The 18,988-nt window shown below is 37.0% G+C and overlaps 1 protein-coding gene across 2 annotated transcripts in view; it reads left to right on the forward strand.

The window, feature by feature from the left end:
• The first annotated feature begins 351 nt into the window (after nt 1-351).
• Nucleotides 352-18,988, forward strand: part of Lsamp (limbic system associated membrane protein) — a 596,100-nt gene continuing 577,463 nt past the window's right edge. For both annotated transcript variants that reach the window (XM_047564164.1, XM_047564165.1), the window contains exon 1: nt 352-1,007. In XM_047564164.1, the coding sequence (XP_047420120.1) occupies nt 853-1,007 (155 nt within the window). In that variant the 5' untranslated portion in view covers nt 352-852. The remainder of the gene's footprint in view (nt 1,008-18,988) is intronic.

Below are 18,988 nucleotides of genomic sequence, written 5' to 3' on the forward strand. Positions count from 1 at the left end.
TTTTCCTGCCTATCTCTTTTTCCTTCTTTCCTCATCTTTCCTTCTCCTTTCCTGGACTCTTTCTTCTGTTCCTTTATGGCCTAAGTCCTTCTCCTTCTCCTCTGTCTTGAACAGTCCCCATGTGCTCCATTCCCTCTTAAGGAAATCAGCCAGGCCTCCTCTGATGGAGCTGTTGTCCTGACAACCTAAAGGCACACCGGGCTTTCATTGAGGCTGACTGCTGCTGAAGGGGGCAGTTGTGCAAAGCGAGGGGCCACGCCGAGGGGAGGGAGAAGGGGATGACGTGGAGGGGCTGTTGAAAACCAGCAGGGTAGGGGGAGGTGCTGATAGAGAGACAGCCAGGACTGGAGGGAGAAACAGGAAGGGAGGAGGGGGAGAGAGACTCTGGGCTGCCGCTGCTGCTGCGTGGCAGTTTCTTTACACTCCCTGGCAGCTTGGAGCCGGCTCCCTCGCCGGCCTGGGAAAGTGGGTTACACAGGGAAGGAGCTCAGCTCCGACGCTGGCACAAGAGCATCCAGTCACAGAGAGACCAGGGAAGCACCTCTGCCTTTGGCAGTCCTCTCTTCATCCTTTCTAGAGGGTTTTGCATTTGTACTCTCTGTTGAAATTTTGTTCCTCGGACTTTCCTCCTCACCCCTGCTAGTGTTTTATGAGGGCTTTGTTAAGACTTAGAGGGAAAAGAGACTGAGGTGGGGTGAAGAGAGTGGCAAAGTGGAAGGGGCCACAGACTGGAGAAGCCCGACCTGCCTTGGCGGTTGATGACAGCCCGGTGTTAGTAAAGCCCCTCTCCACGGCGAGCAGCGCGCACACCCCTCGGAGCACCCCGCGGACCCGCACCTCGCCTTGGCCACGATGGTCGGGAGAGTTCAGCCCGATCGGAAACAGTTGCCGCTGGTCCTACTGAGATTGCTCTGCCTTCTTCCCACAGGACTGCCGGTTCGCAGCGTGGATTTTAACCGAGGCACGGACAACATCACCGTGAGGCAGGGGGACACGGCCATCCTCAGGTAGGGCTTTTGGGCAACTTTTCTCCCGCGCGCTTCTGTGTGTGTATGTGTGTGTGTTTGTGTGTGTGTATGTTTGTGTGTGTGTGTGCGCGCGTGCCGATGCTGCAGGCTCCTGGTGTGTGTGTGTGTGTGTGTGTGTGTGTGTGTGTATTCCTTTCACTGACTGGCAGTCGCACAGCCAACAACATTCAAAGGAATTCTGGTCCCTGTCAGGAACCAATGGTGCTGGTGAAATGTTTGGTTCTTTGGATGTTGTTTCTCTGATCAAGGAAGCCTAACTTCACCTATGGAATTAGTGGAATTCGGGCAGTATTCTTGCTTTTGTAAATTGCTGATGCTCTGCACTCTAGAGTTTTGTTGACGTTTCTTAATTCAGAAAGAAGAGTTGTTGAATTATGGTTCTCAAAGAGTGGTACATGGTACTGCATTCTCCTTGCTTCTCCGGGGTGTGTGTGTGTGTGTGTGTTACATCCAGGCTCAGTCTGCCAGCACCAGCACCAGCAGTAGTTCGGAGATAGAAGACTTCCTGTAAAGATCTTCTAATTGACACCGAGGGAAATAAATCAATCTTAGAACTTTTGTTGGTTACTGAGCCTTTTTTGGAATGTGGTTAGAAATCACCACAAGAATGAGAAGAAAAAATATTGCCCAATTGCTGGCATTTAAGAATAGAAGCGTTAAGCTCAGAGGTTGTGAGAGAATTAACCTGGCATAATCAAAATGATTATTGACTTCAAACTCTCATCTTTGTATAGCTCTGCCAAACTCTGAAATATAATTTGGAATTGAAATCTGGAAAAGAAGAGTCCCAAGTCCTTGGGAGTTTGACCCCTATAAGGGACAGTGAGCTAGAGAGACTCAAATGGCACCTCGTCATTGTCATTATTCTATTTCTAAAAAGCTCCGTACTGCTTTTCCTGTGTTTTTCTTATCTCCTTTCCCTCCACCCTTGCCTTTTCAGCTTTACTTGAATTTCTGGCAGATAATATTTTTTAAAAAAGAAAAAAAAAAAAAAGGAAGAAAAAGAGAAGAAAATGCTCTCCTTGGAGATCTTTTAAAATCCCATTTCCTCCAAATAAAATGACCTAGTGTTGGTCTATCTATCTAGCTAATATTGCTGGTTGTGGCAATAAAAAACAGTATGTGATAGAAAATAAACCTCTAATCTGTGTGCAAGGAGCTGATAGTGCATAAACCCTGGGGCATAAGGGAGCAGTTCTGTGGCAGAGCTGCCTACAGCAGCAAAGTTTTCTTTTCTTTTCTCAGAAATAAATTTGGTTGGCTGTCACCGAGTGTCCTGCTTTGGGATCTCTAGTCTTGTTAGAGAAGAAAATGGTGTGTATGTGTGTGTGTGTATGTATGTGTATTGTGTGTAAATATGTTGTCCCAGATTATAAAAAAGTAAGGAAATTCTAATGTGTAAGTACTCATTTCCTGAATATTGGGTGATTATGAATCCCAAAGATCATACTATCCAAAGCAGATTTTCCCATGTAGCTCTCCAGCCTGGTAAACCTGCATGTATGATTTATCCTCATGGAGCAATAAGATTTATAGAGTAATTTATCTGTTTGCAAAGGGATTGGACATAATGCAGAAAGTGTTTTTGCAAACACACAAGTATGCCATCTCAACTTCTAACATCCATATTCCCTAACATCATTAACCCTTTATTAGTGAAGTAAACTACATAAATTTAAGCTATATCTAGTGGTAGGATTTTTCAGTTTTCCAGGTTGAATATGAAAAAAGTGAATGTACAAGTTTTTAATTTGAATGTTGGTGAACTTTGTAAGGTCTTTCTAAGTCAAATCATTGTATCTTAAGCTATAGTTATCATAGAGGTAGATAAACGTGTAAATGATAATTCAGAATAATAAAAGTATTGAATCCAAATCTAGGAGATGTGGTCTCACTACATACATATCTGTTTATGATACATGGAGTTTTTAAAAATGTTATACTTTAATACATATTATAGTGTGGAAATGGGGTTGTGGGAAAAGAGAATAAATATAGAACCAGTTAGCTCCTGGGAAAGAGAAGATAAACAGCATGCAAATAAGTCACCTGTGAGAATCCATTGCTTCCCTAAGCCTCACCTATCATGCCCTTTCCTCTTTTTAATTTCCTTTGCCTTGGACAAGGCTTTATTTTTGGGTTGGTGGAGCTCTATCAGAAGGAACTCTAAAGAGAGTTCCTTTTCTTTTTTTTTTTAAGCTGACCTTCGTCTCAATCTCTTTAACTGGATCCAGTAAGCTTTTTGGGTCAGTTTCCTGCTGAAGAATGGTGCTCTTGCTTTCTGTTTACAAGTCTAGCCTGGGAAAGGCATGCTTCCACTTTATTTGTGACATTTTGCTGGGAGTATGAGTTTCCAGGGAGGAGAGGAAGGAGAGAACTTGATTCATTTGGAAGCCACAGTAGTTGTTTGGCACTGAGAAAGTGAAATGGCAAGGAGAGAAAAAAATATCCTCTCTCAGTGAGTCTGCAGCCCTGAATAATGTGAAATGGCAATAGGAGACAAAGGAGGTTTGTAATTCTGGTGGTCTAGTGACAGAAGTTTGGCCAACTTGTCTCCAAAACATTTGCCTTCAGTGCCTTACTTCCATGTAAAATGTATTCGTAAGGGAATTGATGCTCATTTTTATATAATCATGATCTTATATTAAGAATTGTGTATCATGATAGGAGGGTGTATTTTTAATCTTGCAAACTTTCTGTCATTTCCTTTTGGAAAAAAAAACAAAGACTATAGAATTATGGTAATAAAACTTGAGGGAAAAACAGTTATGTATGTACAGCTAATCTGATGGTTTCTTAGGTGAGATTCCAGATCTTTAAGGGAAATTTTATAAAGAATTAATGAAAATAATACTAAGTTCTACCCAACAGTGAAGAATCAAAGTATTATCCACAGACTAGTAGAAGTAGCAGCAGTACCTGGGGCTCATTTCTTAGATGAAATGAACCATTATCTACATTTATAATTCACAGAAAAGTGCCCAACACATTTATCCAAAGGACTTTACTCATTATGCAGCCTAGGTGTTTTTCTAAATGGAGCACACCTACCTCACTGCTACCCCACGAGCACAGGTGTTCATCTCTTACTGGGTGAATTTTTAACACTGGTTCTTCCAAATCTCTAGCCTTGTGCACAGGCACCCAAAGAAACTTGGCTCCTGCTTAATCTTGATGGACTGAAATCATGTAGTTCTCTTGATAAGTTAAAGATAAGACAAAATAGGAAGTGTTCCAAAACTTACTTTGAATTTTACTTTTAATAATCCCTCTGATCTTATTTTCAATATCAGCACCATATGTCTGAAAAGATAATCATGAAATACTTGATCCCAAGGACCATGCCAGTTGCATAATGCATTATATTATCATACATCTGTTCAAAAGTGTACTTTGTAAATATCACATATACATACATATGTGGACACAGCATAAATACACATATGATAAAAATGCAGGAACTTCACAATATTGTGATTTAAAATATTTTAAATTGGAAGTATTGAGATTTTGTTTCACACATTGGACCCTCTTTAATGTATCCTGGGTATTAAAATCACTTTTTATGATGGTAACATTTTAAAAGCAAATATACCTAGTAAGTATAGTTAATATGTAGTTTTTCCAAATTCTAGATCATTGCTTCCCTATTTGTTTCTATTCTAAGGGGGGAAAGAAGAAACAACCAAAAAGGATGTGATCATTTGACAGTAAAATGTGAAGATTCTGTGCAAACTTCAAGGGAAAAATGGTTTATTTTCTATAAGGCATCTAGAATGCCTACATGCACCAAGAAAGTATCAACACTCATACAAACTCCTGGCATAATATGTGACTTTTCTACTACTTATTGTTTACCATTTGAAAACAAACTTTGTGTGTCTATAGGGCAAATGAGTAAGAATTATGAAGTTTTCTTTTTCTGTAGCTGTATCTCTAAAGCTAATCAAAATTTATTGGTCATCACTGATACAAAGAATCATCCATTGCCCCTAAAATCCTGTATTGAATACATGTGGTAAATAATGGAGTATAACATAATATTTATCATCTGGGAATATGACATTTTATATACACTTTCTTAAAGAATGTTTATGTACCTGTGATTTACATCATTTGTTGTCATTATGTCCCAGGAAACAACAGCAGGCAAATCTCCTGGGACAAATGCAAATTGTGGTTATTTGTATTTCCATAAATACAGAATGCATAAATAAGTGTGCATATACACACTACCTAGTAAAGGTGGCTTTTGTGTTTTGTTTCATTTGACTTTAGATGACTTGTTTGTAGAAATGTGGAGAGAACAACCAAAGGCCATGACTCAGCCATGGAGTCTGTGGGTGAGGGCTGAGCATTGTGTTTCTCAAACCTGATTCCATGTAACAGCAAACTCAGGCCTAAAAGGATTAATGCATTTTACTGTGGTCTGAGAGTTCCAAATACAAACAGCTGTGACTCACCTGATAGGAAGTTGCCTGAATGTGCTGGTCCCTCCCTGTCATTACCTGAACTTGAGAGATACCGCTCCTTTAGCCTTTGCTATGTGGTATAGCCACATGCCCTCTTCTTCTCTGAATGTCTTCCCTGTTAGTTTGCAAGATTCACAAGACCTAGTCTCTAAATTTGGATCTATCCTTGTGTGCTATGACTTTGAGCAAATCCCTGAATTATTCTGAGCTGCAGTTTCATTTACAGAATGCTGAAACAATCTATTTTAGTTACTCTATAGAGTTGTTTTAAGAAGATAACAAGAGGTAAAGTAAAAAAAAGTTTGTTGAAATGCAAAGCACTACACAAGCAGAAAGTATCAGTGGTTTTCCAAACATATGTAGCTACTTGTTTAGACTTTAGGGAACTCTTTTTTAAGACCAGTGTTTCTCAAACTTGAGAGTGTTGTCTAAATTACATGGAAACGTTGTTAAAACACACCCTGGGTTCTACCTCCAGAGTTTCTAATTCAGTAGGTCTCTAGAAGGGTCTTAAAAGTTTCTTACAAGTTTTCAGGCGATGTTGCTGCCTGAAACTTGTTGTTTCAGGTCTGGGTCATACTTCAAGAAATACTGATTTGGGCAATTTAAGTGTGATCCACAGATGGGCATCTTAAGTCTCACACAGTCAGTTGTTAATACCCAAAATCTCAGAGTCTATCCCAGCATCGAGAGCATACCAGCATCTGCATTGTAACAAGATCCTCAAGTGAAGATCCTTTCTAGTTGAAGAAGTGATGACTTTAGGTGGTTCACAGCCATGGCAATATGTTAACATTAACTGGAGAAGTTTTTAAAAGCACAGAAGCCATATATTTCTTACTCTCAGAAATTCTCATTTCATTAGTTTGGGGGAAGGCCTGATTCTTGCTTCTTGTTTATTTAATGGTTCTGAGGTGTATACAGAAGGGAAAATTTTACTGTGTGAGAAATCTTTTATAAAATGCTCGGGACAACACTTAATAGGAATGCATTAAAAATGCAAGGTCTTGTATGGTTTGAGACATATGTCAACAGTCATAGAGGTCCACACTCAATCGAGAAAGAGGAAACAAAGGAAAGAGCCATAGATTCATTTGTTTACTACATAAGGTCATCACTACACTGTCACAGGAAATGAGGTGACTTTAATATTGATCCTATTTACACAGTGTCTACTGAAATAGCATTAAAGCTTGATTTTTTAAAAACTATTGAACTGTATTCTCTCTCTTACCTTGGATAGGTAAGGCACAAAGGAGTTCTAGATTGGTTGGTTTTGTTATTATTCCTTTTTGTGCTATCTCTAAGGAAGGTAAAAGATAATAGACAAAGAAAATATCTTCATTATTGACTTATTTGAACAGGTTAAATTCTGTGCCCTTATGTTTGCATGTACATAAATATATATTTGGAAAATAATTGCACTTGTAGAAGTCAACTCACCTTTACATGGTGATCAATTTTCAGGTGAAACTTATAGACAAGTCTTTGCATCTAGGTCAAGACTTTTCATGAAGGATGAAATAAGTTCTATATGTTCAATAAGTAGCCAGAATATCAAGACTTAAAGCATGAACTTTAAAAAGTATTGTTATTATATTAATCATTGGGAATAACTTTTAGAAAATTTATCAAAATGATTTTTATTCTTCATTCTATGGCCCAGGCACATGCTGGTCATTTTCTCCAAAATGTTTTTACTGTTTCACTTCAAGTCTTTTAAAGTGACAAGTATCTTAGAATATAGTTGCATTTCTTATTAGGAGTGATGAGAACACTCTTCTGTAGTCACCTGCAATCAAAACATAATCTCAAGTTAATGTGTGATTAACCTCCAGAATATAAAACTCTTTACTTCAGACTTTGTTAATTACTACCAGAAAAACACATAAAAGCTTCAAGTAGGCAAGACCTTGGAGATTAGGAAGTCCACCTAATCATTTTGAAGTCACGTAACTAAGAAGACATAAATTTAGTTGGTTGCTGAAAAACACGAGTTACTATTTGAGAACTGGAATTCATATCTTTAAATTCTTATTCCACAGTATAATGGGACTATCTTTGTGGTTTCATTTTATCTCATGATATGCCATTTTTTATTATACCCCAGATTATGCTGAAATGTCCATCCCTGTCTTCCGTTCCTTCTTCTGCCCTGTTCTCCACTTCTTTCTCCTTCCTTCTTCTTCCTCTCCTCACCTTTATCTCATTCCATGCAAATAAAATCTGCATTAACTTGTACAGAATTATACATCTAGGGCTGGTCAGGGAGGATTTTTTGGAAAATGTCCCATCGTTGATTTGATCACTATCTGTCTAAATGAAGTGAATGTTTTTTCTTCCAGTCTCAGGCTCTGCTTTATATTTCCACAGCCATTCTTGTATTTGGCAGGACCTGTACAAGGGCCTCTTGGCCTCAACAAGTCCCCCATACTACTTTAAAAAATCTCCCCTTCCTTCTTGATTCTGGTACCTCTGCCTATTTATCAGACTTCCTTGATTTCAAGCCCTTTCACTTACTTACTTCAGTAGTTTTCCTAAACTCTACTAAATTCTACAGCTTTCTTTCTGTTACCTGTAGCCTTCTGCTTGGTTAAGTCTCCTACCAGCTATCTCTCTGAGGAACCCTGATAAGAATAGTTACAGGAAGATCAAGGTCTGTGCTTTCACTTAGTAGGTAGACTGTCCTTTGCACAACCTCCAGGGATGCTGTACACACTGGCATCATCATAGACTACTTAGTTAATATCCTTTGAGAGCTTCAACTGTATTTTCCTGAATTTAGACAAATTTTACTTTGGACTAACAATGGGATGATGGTTGGTAAACTGGGAGGAACAGGACACAGGATCTACCTCTGGCTCCTGGGTGGTGAAGGGAACACACAACGAACACTACAGCAGGAACGTGTGGTTTCCAATGTGGCATTCAGAACACTGTCTCCTGAAGCTTTCTTACCCAGTGAGAACCAGATCAGGGATGTCTAACATGGTTTAACAAGAGAAATGCACAGAAAGGGGAAAATAACAGGTCAACAGCTTCCAGTGAGCGAAAGGAAGATAGGCTAGGGTCACAGGGAATTCTCTCGACTGGTTTAGGCTGGGGCTCAGAGAAAGAGTAGAATTTGGGGGACCAATGTTATAGAGTTATTTGAGCTAAGGAGTCATGAATGATGAGGGACCTCTGAAGGGTCTTGATGACACTTTTAGAGCAATAACAGAAAAAATTGAACTGGGATAGTCAAGAAGTGAGTTCAGCCTCATGATTTGGCCAATCACACAGAGTCTGGAAGTTCTAAGTGGATTGAAGATGTATGTAACTGAGTCAGGAAGAAGCAAATTATTTCAGTTGTTACTTCATTTCTTACCTTTGTTCCTGTCTTTTCCCCATATTTGAGAAGGAAGAGGCCCTGTGAATAAATGACTTGGACCCCATGTGTTACCAAGACAGGTAACTTGATCAAGGCATAAAAGAGGTGGCCCCATTCCATAGAACTGAAGTTCTGTATAGAAGCTTTAATAACACTGGGATAACATGAAGGTGAATTTTATAGCATTGAGGTCTACCTTTTAAAACTCTTATTGTGTGGTGGCACATACCTATAATCTGAGCCACATGGGAGGCAGAGGAGGAGGAGCACAAGATCAAGGCTAGCCTCAGTAATTTAGCAAGACCCTGTCTCAAAATAAAAAGACCCAAGGATGTATCTCAGTAGTAGAGTATCCCTGGGTTCAACTCCAGTACCACACAAAACAAAACAAAGACAAAAAGAAAAACATTCTCTCACTTGTAAAGTTCAGGATCTTAAAACCTAGTCTAGTTAGCCCTATGGGGAAAAGACAGGAACAAAGTTAAGAAATGAAGTAACAGCTGAAATCATTTGCTTCTTCCTGACTCAGTTAAATTTACTGGGTTACATATATCTTCAATCCACTTATAACTTCCAGACTCTGTGTGATTGGCCAAATCATGAGACTGAACTCACTTCTTGACTATCCCAGTTCAATTTTTTCTGTTATTACTCTAAAAGTGTCATCAAGACCCTTCAGAGGTCCCTCATCATTCATAACTCCTTAGCTCAAATAACTCTATAACCTGCTACCTTACTGCCCCACCAATCCATAACCACCTGCCTTCTCGATCACCAACATAGGGTTATGGAAACTGTGTGCATATACAGTGCCACTTCCTACCTTCATGATACCTTTGGAGACTCCTACCTTTCCCTCTACCCTACTACTCTTTCATACTTCCTTACCAAGTTACTTACTTGTACCTCCTCAAGGTTCAATGGTGGTGCTATTTCATTGAGAAAATCCTCCCTAATTCTTCCAGACTAAATCAGAGTCCTACTTATTATCCCTGATAATCTCTCTCTCTACCTTGTGATTAACATTTACTATGCTTTTAAAATACATTCTGCTAATTGTGTCTTGCCTCAAAGATAGACATCTCATTTACTTTACATTTTGTTCACAGAAGTTAGCTTAGTATCTGTAGATGCTCAAATAAATATTTACCTTCTGAATTGAACAGAGAGGGGTGATCACACTCTCAATCAAGCCCACTAGATCTTGACTTATAAAAGTGGAAACAGAAGGAGACAGTCTGAAGGAAGACATTTTGGTAGTGAAGTCCATTACCACTAGATGAATTGTGGATGATCAATGGAGGAGAGTAGAGTAGTAAAAACGGGCCAGTCATTCTCTGATCATTGGTGAGTGGATAATAGGGTTTGGTCAGGAACACCTTCAACAATTCCCATCTGCTTCTCTTTTCAAGCACAGTTTTCTTGAAATGCAAAGGGCAATATGTTATTATTAAAATATGGAAGTATTTTGGGGAGATCCTAGAGTTTCAGATTTAGAGACCCAAAGTGTGCCCCTTTTTCTGATAGAATAGCAGCTTCTGATATAAAAAGGAGTCACCCAGTGACCCTGGAATGAAGTAGATTCACAGTCTGTGAAAAGTTCAGTATCTAGGCAACTCTGAGACAGGAATGTACCTTCACTGAGCTGAGCTGCCAGGGCTTTCTCCCTCTAGTGGTGGCCAAGCACTTCCAGGGACTAAATTGGGGACCCAGGGGTTACTTAAGTTAGGTGGATTATATGCAACAGGTATATTCACTGCCACCCGTTCTACTTTCTTGTGAAATGAGGCAAGGTACATATCACTCACATACTTTTTACTAAAAGTAATTACTCATAATGCATAATGATGCCAACCTGGGTTTTGCAGTTTAGAGCTCATTACTTATGCCTGGAGAAATTGAAACCTGAATGTACAGGGAACTTTGTAATAATCCCGAATTCCCTTCTGTATGTCTTAGCATAATGCAGAAGGACATTATTTATTCGAGGTCAGAGGAAAAGTCTATAACTCTGAGGAAAAATTCAGCATAGCATCCCATACAATAATGCATTATATTTGTTTTATTGTACTATACTGGTGAGGTATTTCTATATTAAACCTCTGTATATTGTCTAAAGTTAATTATAATCATTTCTAAAGTTGTGCTTTAGTCATGCTGCTATTTCCCACACTTCCTCATTAGTAAAAGAAGATCGAAATAATTAAAATATTGCAGTCAACACTCAGTCATGATTGGAAAATACCTACATGTGAAAACATTGAGAAAAGTAATAGTTGTCCTGACTTCTATTTTTTGTGTGTCTTTAGTCATACCTCACTCTAATATGCATATATCAGAGCTCTTCTGATAAAGTTTGAGCCACTATGGTGGTCAGTTTGTGCCTGATCTTTGTCTTCAGATAACCAAAGATTGTTGTCATCTCTGGTGTGATCATGATGTAACTGTATGAGCAACCTTAAGATCAGCAGTTTATATGACTGAATTATTAATTTAGCAAATGAATGGATTTTTCATCAACTCTTTCAGACCTCTGCTCTTCTCTATGTCTTTTGTGGCTCTGAAATGATAAACAGATCATCACCACAATAATGAGCTACCTGAAGTATACAGGGTATTACAGGTTTACATATACCTCTAGTATGAGCACCCAGGAATTCAAGTTTTGGTTCCATACAAACCATTAACTGTGTAAAGTTGAGAATTAGCTTCCATTTTCCATCTCCAAAATATTCTTCCTTGCCTCTTAAAGATGTTAGTGTGGAGAAGTGGCATTATGATTTTTATTATAGTCTGTTTTTCAGAAGGAAAACATGCAAGTCATTGTTGGTGATGATAATTTACTCAAATTAAGAAAAATAAAATCTTAAATTATCTTATAAATGTCTTAGTATGAGAAACATAAAAACATTTTAAGATTAATGCCTTAATTCTTGCATAAAAATAAAACAGAATTCAAAATCTTCTTTTAAAAATTAGAGGTTGTATCTATACAGAATCTGTTATGATGTGTAAACAATCTCATGAATATGCTTGAGCTATATTGTGTGGATGTGTTTGAACACAAGATCCTCATTTTTAATTTATGTCTGCATATATTTATAATTACATATAAAAGTAAAATTATAAGGGCTTTTTATATACACATAAATTTACATACACAAAATATGGGTGTGAACATCATTGTGAACTTGGTTCACAGTGCACTTTAATAGGAAACTAATTAATTTGATCCACCAATGATGAGGACGTTGTTTGCACAAAATCAAATTTTTCAGGTCATCAGAATGTGAACAATATATAAGAAATCACACATAATGATCACACATAATAGCTGTCTTAAATTGTTTTGATTAATGTTTTATTTTAATTAATCATTATGAAAGTTGTTAAATTTATTTTGTAAGGGAAGTAAAATTTAATTTTTCTTTTGTCTATTATATTCAGGCTATTTTATAGTTCCCAAAGAGTAAAATACAAACTTCTACAGTTTTTTTTTTCTATTTGCTCATATAAGAAATAAATTAATGCTTCCTTAACTAAAGAAGAAATAACTTATATTTTGTTCAATATAACTTTAATTCTCAGTATTTTTTTATCTCAAGTTCTGACTGGATTTTATTTTCATTCTAAGTTACCAAAAGATACACTAATCTGTTTACAAATATATTTGCCCAGTCTCTTGTCTTTAAGAGTAAGAATTTAAATTTCTATTTTTTTGCAAATCGAATTATAAAATTATGTTACTGCATCCTTTCAATTTTAAAAGTTCAAGGAATAATGAAGAAATTATTAAAATAATTTAAACATGTTAAGTTCTGAGCCCCATAATCTTTATGCCTAGAGCATTAAAATAATTTGAGAACATAATTGTAGAAAGACATTGTTAACATTTGAAAACAAAAGCAGTTTCACAATATTGGTGACAAAACATTGTCCTAGTTATAAATTAAAAGAAAAATAGGATTAATATTAAATCAACTAGAAAGAAAAGAATAAGCCAAGAAATATATCTATGTAGGAGAATATAACAGTGAAAAGGAGGCATGATCACTAAAAGCCAACATGGGATTCCCTGGGAACAAAGCATAAAGTGGCCAAAAGGTTTCCTTAAAATGAACACATTAAATTACACATTGGTGAATAAGGGAAAAGTCATTTGCTTTGAGTATCTGTATTTTGAGGATTCGTGAACAGTTATGGGTCCAAAATGAAGGAGTGGACATTTTTTTCCTCACTTGATCAGCCATGCCAAAGAAATACTGATGGATAGTTGTAGATAATTCTCTCAGTCTGTCTGTGTTGGACTGTGTTCAATATTTGGGTAAAAGCATAGGAAGCAAACTTTCAACAATGTGTATGACATAAAGATAAAGGGAGCACTAAGGTGTTTGTTGACAGTGTTTTAAAATAAATATGCATGAAAACTATAGGAGGCCCATTGTAGCTCTGCTAAAAATAAGGTTATTTGTGTGAATGCAAAATTATACTCTATCTGATTGAAAAATAAAAACAAAAAGTCAGAAAAATAATTTATAATACCTTATAATTTAAATAGAACATAGTTTAATTGAATAAATAAATGAGTCTGAATATCTTAAAGAATAACATCACAATGGTGTAATGAGGGCTGGGATTTAACTTAATGGTAGAGGCTTGCCCAGCATGTATGTGACCTGGGTTCCATCCCCAGCACTGCAGCAGGTGGGGAGGAGGGAAAGAGAAAAGAAAAGAAAAGAAAATGCATAATGAGAAGAGCAGAGTTTTTGATCCATAAGATCCAATTCTAAGGATTACACCTACCAAGTACTGACTTTGTAAACACAGGTTAATCACATACCCTGCTGGGCCTCTGGTTCCTTTTTAAAAATGTAAAAGATAATGCTGATAATCACCCTCTGACTTCAGGTCATGATAAGAATATAGACCTACAATTATAGATCTTTGGGTAGAGGTTTTTTATGTTTTGTTTTGTTTTGTTATGTTTTTTCCCCTGAATGCCTCCTTAAAGTTTCTCTTTCCTCTAATGAAACAGGTTTTTCCCTGTAAGGAAATAAGTTTTCAGTCATTTTGTATTTGAGCAGAGGTCAAATGACCACATTTAGGAAGTATTTATTATTTTTTAAAAGACTTTTATTTAGTAGACAGTTGAAATGAGTGATTTAAAAATCTCAGTTTACACTCAATATTCTATAATTCTGATATTCTAAAATTCCACTTATTTGTTTTGTATTTATTTGTTTTTAATTTTGTTGGCATTCCAACAAAATTATTTTTGATCAAAATTAATTTTGATTGCTTATGAAGAATTTCATTTGCACATATGTTCTCTAATAAATTCCATTTTAACATTCATGGCTCTATTATTTTCTTCCCACTGGAGAATCTGTAAACATTTCAAAAGACAGGGTCTATATTCATCACAACAGAATTATGTTTAGACCTTTCATCTTACTATGTAGAGCAATATTAAAACAAGGATGATCTAAGAAAGTTACTTTTATTGTCATCCTATTGTATAGACATAGATAAGATTAATCAGGTCAAATGGTGACCTCATCTCTGCTATCTAATGACCTCTATTACTTTGTCACACATGTTAATACAACTTTGCCTGACATTTATCCCCCAAAGTTCTAGATCTCACTGAATATTATATCTCCAATTGAACATTTTGATGTCATCTGAATTCAAAAATTATGAAAATGGGATTTCTGACTTATTCCTCAAATATGCATCCTGAGTCAACTACTTAGTCAATATGGCTTGGACCTTTTACTTCCCCAAAGAGTGAGAAAGGATGCTACTTCCAAATCCATGCTTCACATCAGCTCCCTTCCTACCCAGAGGACTCAGATATTCCACGCCTTGAACCTCTGCAATTTTGACTTCTCCTGGACCCTGACAGCATTCAGACATCTCCCAGATGTATGATCTAACTCCTCCCTCTGGTGATTTCCACCTTGTCAACAGAGATGGTTTCTAATAGAAAGGGGATGCAGTAGCAGTGTTGCTGGACTATTTGCCATGGTAAATCTGCTGTTTCTGAACAGAGAAGTGCTTTCTTTATGTGATTATATTATACTTTGTATCAAGCGCAACCTCCACAAATAATAAAGCAAAGGAAATTGAATTTCTGATTTTCTGTTTTTATAATTTGAATACTTTCTACTGTCACTAAATATGAGGTCAAGCAACAAATAGCATCCATCAATGTAGTAGGTAGCCACGTCTCCACCTCCAGCTCAACCCAGTTTTTGACCAATGTGATCATTTTTTCTTATTTTTTGTATGCACATTTCAATTATGCTGTCTCTTTCTGTAAAATGAATTTAATTTACCTAAAAGTGCAACTGGTAAAACTTATAAACAGCAATTATCAGAGTATGGAATTGTCTCTTTCCTGTCGCACTGACAGGTACTCAGCTAATTGCCTCTTCATTCCTTAGCAGTGTTTACAGTGAAAGAAGCATTGACGCATGGCTTTGTCTGTGGAACCAGGGGACTTTAAAGTGCACAATGTGGCATTTGGGGAAATAGTTTTGAAAAACTCAGAAAGTTCAAATAAACAAAAGTGGAGATTTAAAAGAAGAATGAAAAGATAGAGACAAGCAGATTAAGGAAGGATCTGTTGTCAGGATTTCAGTAAAACATAAATACACCCATTCCAAAGTGGGTCACCTGTGCAAACCTGAGAATGTCCCCAAGAATATCATAATTTCCAAGTAGAAAATATGTGGATATTAAAATTATAATGGGGCCTGTTAAAATATGACAGGGAATACAAGAATTATCTAACAGATTCCTAAATAAGTCAGAGTAATTTACTTAAGAATAAAGTCTAAGTGTCTTTCAATTGTAGTCTTAACACAAAAGGTAGTAAGTTCTCAAGCCACAGTCTCCTAGGGAATTCTAGAATTACTGTAAATATTCCAAACTTCCATACAAACTCTAAGCATTATGTGTAGATATTAGGTATCACAAGCATAAATTAATTACTCTTTTTCAAATTTGTGAAAAAGTCTCTATTATGATAAAAAATTCATTAGAAGTGTTCTGAATGTGGTATCTTTTTTTTTTAAACTGGAAATTTCTTTAGTTAAAAAGAGGTTGGAAAACTAGTTTGATGACAAAAGATCTTAATCAAAAAGTTTGCTGATTAGCCGGGTGCAGTGGCACATTCCTATAATACTAGCAGCTCAGTAGACTGAGGCAGGAGGATCTCAAGTTCAAAGCAAGCCTCAGAAACTTAGCAAGGCCCTAAGCAATTCAGTGAGACCCTGTCTCTAAATAAAATACAAAAAAGGGCTGGGGATGTGGCTCAGCAATTAAGCACCCTTGGGTTCAATCCTCAGTACCAAAAAAAAAAAAAAAAAAAAAGTTTGTAAATCATTCTGGACCAGATTAGTTGACAGAGTGCTAGAGTGAGGAACAATCCTCAGTCATAAGGTAAAATACGAAGGGAGATATAAATGTGTGAAAAACAGAGAACAATTACAGAAGGATATGAAACAAAATAGCAGGTTTGCAAAGGAAATAGAATTTGAGGTCCCATCAGCTGTTGCAGCAGAGTTGACCATTGATATGGAACTCAAGATCTGGTGTTCAGAAAAAGCTGAGATACAAGGGAGCAGCAGCTGTTTTACTGTTATAGAATAGTTTATAATCCATGGATTTAGAAGAAATTGCCAAGGGAAGGAGGTCAACACAGGCATTTGGTATGTGTGACTTGGTCCTGAACACTGTGGGGATAAATCTATGTTCAATGTCAGTAGAGTTATAAATAAAGCTTCACTCTGGGGGTTCCTTACTCCCATGGTCCATTCCAAAGCTTTATCTCTGGATATCCCTAATTTTTAATTTATCAGTTTGTATTCTTTTAAAGAAAGACTCCACACTATATAAATTTCAGGTACACAAGCAGTCTGGAACCATTCTTGTTCTAGTCCCTTAAGGTACTTAGAGGAATGAAAAATGAGGTAACATTTTTTTTTTGAATGTTCCTAATTGTGGTTCAGATGGCTTTTCAAAAATTGTTGTGGGTTCATGTGTTACTATAGACATTTTTTAATGAAAAAAACTGAGTCTTAAGGGTTATAGGCTTAATGGGGACAGAGAGAATGAGTAGGAAGGCAGACATTTCAATAAAAGAGAGTGAACAGAATAAACCTATCTCAGGTTATATGCTACCATTAAAAACTCCAGGAAACCTTTACTTTCAAGAGCACACTTCTTTACGTCACTGAAGGTAACTAATAGTAACAACACCACATCTTACTATGGACTACTTTGGCTCCCAATTCTTTACCATTCTTTACAACCTCACTGTGCAGTCATAGCACTGTGTTGTTGCAGTTTGGAAACATGGTAAGATGATGGTCACAGAGAGAAGACACAGGCAGTCACAGTAGATGTATTCACATTTCAGATTTGTTTTCCCAATTGTGCTGCAGTGTTGTTAGGGTTTTATTATTACTATTATTTTGCTTTTATTTTTCCTTATACTTGGTAAATTTAATGAGCTGTCTCTAAGTAATGGGACTTCTGTATTCCCACTACTATCACTATTCCAAATCTTTATCAGTGCATGACAATATTACTGACTGCAGTCTTTCCATGTATTAAGTTCTTACTTTTTACTAGTCTCAGGGTTGAGTACTGGCAATGAGCAGTGAATACGATGGAACAGAGTTTAGCCTTTTAGATTTTCACCACTTTTTTTTATTTTTCTTCAAACGGTTTTTCAACAGATCTTTTCCTTGCTCAATAAACTAAAATTGGACTCCAGTCTATGTCACATCAGTCTCAGTATCAGAGCTCCTGATCTTCCTCAATCTTTGAGGGTCTTTCTGTATTACACATTCTCTCTCTCTCTCTCTTTTGTTGTTGTTTTTGTTTTGTTTTGTTTGTAGGATATGTTCTCAATATGCTGACCAGCCTGGAATTGGGCTGGAGAGATCCTCTTACCTCAGCCTCCTGAGTAGCCAGGACTACAGATTGCTTTGCTGTGCCAGCTTTATCCTTTCTTTTTGTTCATGCTCATCTTCCCCTTTGTGCATACTAAGGTTTTGTTTTCCTTTAAGGTGTATAGTTTCCTTTTCCTCCCCTCTTACCTAAAGTTTACTCAACCTAACCCATACTACTTTTTAATTACCCCATCTTTGTTTTATTATTTTCCCTCTGATTCATTTATTTATGGACTAGGCAGTACCCAACTATGCAGTGTTTTCATGCATGCTAATAGTTTTCTGCACTGAGGCTTTGGATCCTCAGCAAGATTGCAGATTTCCTACATCATAGGATCAGGGAAGACTGGAGACTACATGAGCACCTTGACCTGAGTAATCTCTTCATCATTATTTCCATTGATAGACTCATCCAAGTAGAGCACATTCTCTATATTTTAGAGAAGAGAAAATAAAACTCCAGAGAAAGTCAATGATTTTCCTATGGTCAAACCTTGGTGGAGCCCTCTTCAGATCAGTGCTATTTCCACATAACTCTTGTCTTCCATGCCCCGCATGTTGCTTGAGCCCAGGCTGGTCAGTGGTTAGGTGCTTAATAATTTCTTCTTCTGGTAAGTACAGAATGAAGTCTATTTGTTGTTGTCCCCTATTCTATGGATCATATATGACCAAAGATAAGGGATGATAATAGAACATCTATTTTTCCCTTGCCATAAGTAAATACAGGATAGGAAACCTATAGGGTCAAATAAAATATTATGGGCAAATACTTCTTTTAAACTTGTTCATGCTGATTTTGGGTGACAATTGCATTCCTAGAGTTGATGTGTCAAAAGCCTTGTGACTTAGACTTTGAGAGTCACCATTAGGCCTAAATACTCAGCCACCCCCACCCCACACCCTGGTAAGCAATTTATTTGGCTTAGCACAATCTACTCTTTTTTCTTCATTAGTGAAGTTGGCTTTTGGGGGACAACACTTTCAAGAGTAATGCAGGTACCTCCTTTCCTATCAATAAAGTTGTGATTTACAGTATTTAATCTAGTTGAAAGGAAGGAAAAATAGAAGTCTGCATATAGAAGAAATGAAATTATAATAATATGGCACACTACCCAAAGTTTTCCTAATATGTAGAGTGTTAACTTGGCACCC

This window comes from Sciurus carolinensis, chromosome 9 (genome assembly GCF_902686445.1).
Source record: "Sciurus carolinensis chromosome 9, mSciCar1.2, whole genome shotgun sequence".
Lineage (NCBI taxonomy): Eukaryota > Metazoa > Chordata > Mammalia > Rodentia > Sciuridae > Sciurus > Sciurus carolinensis.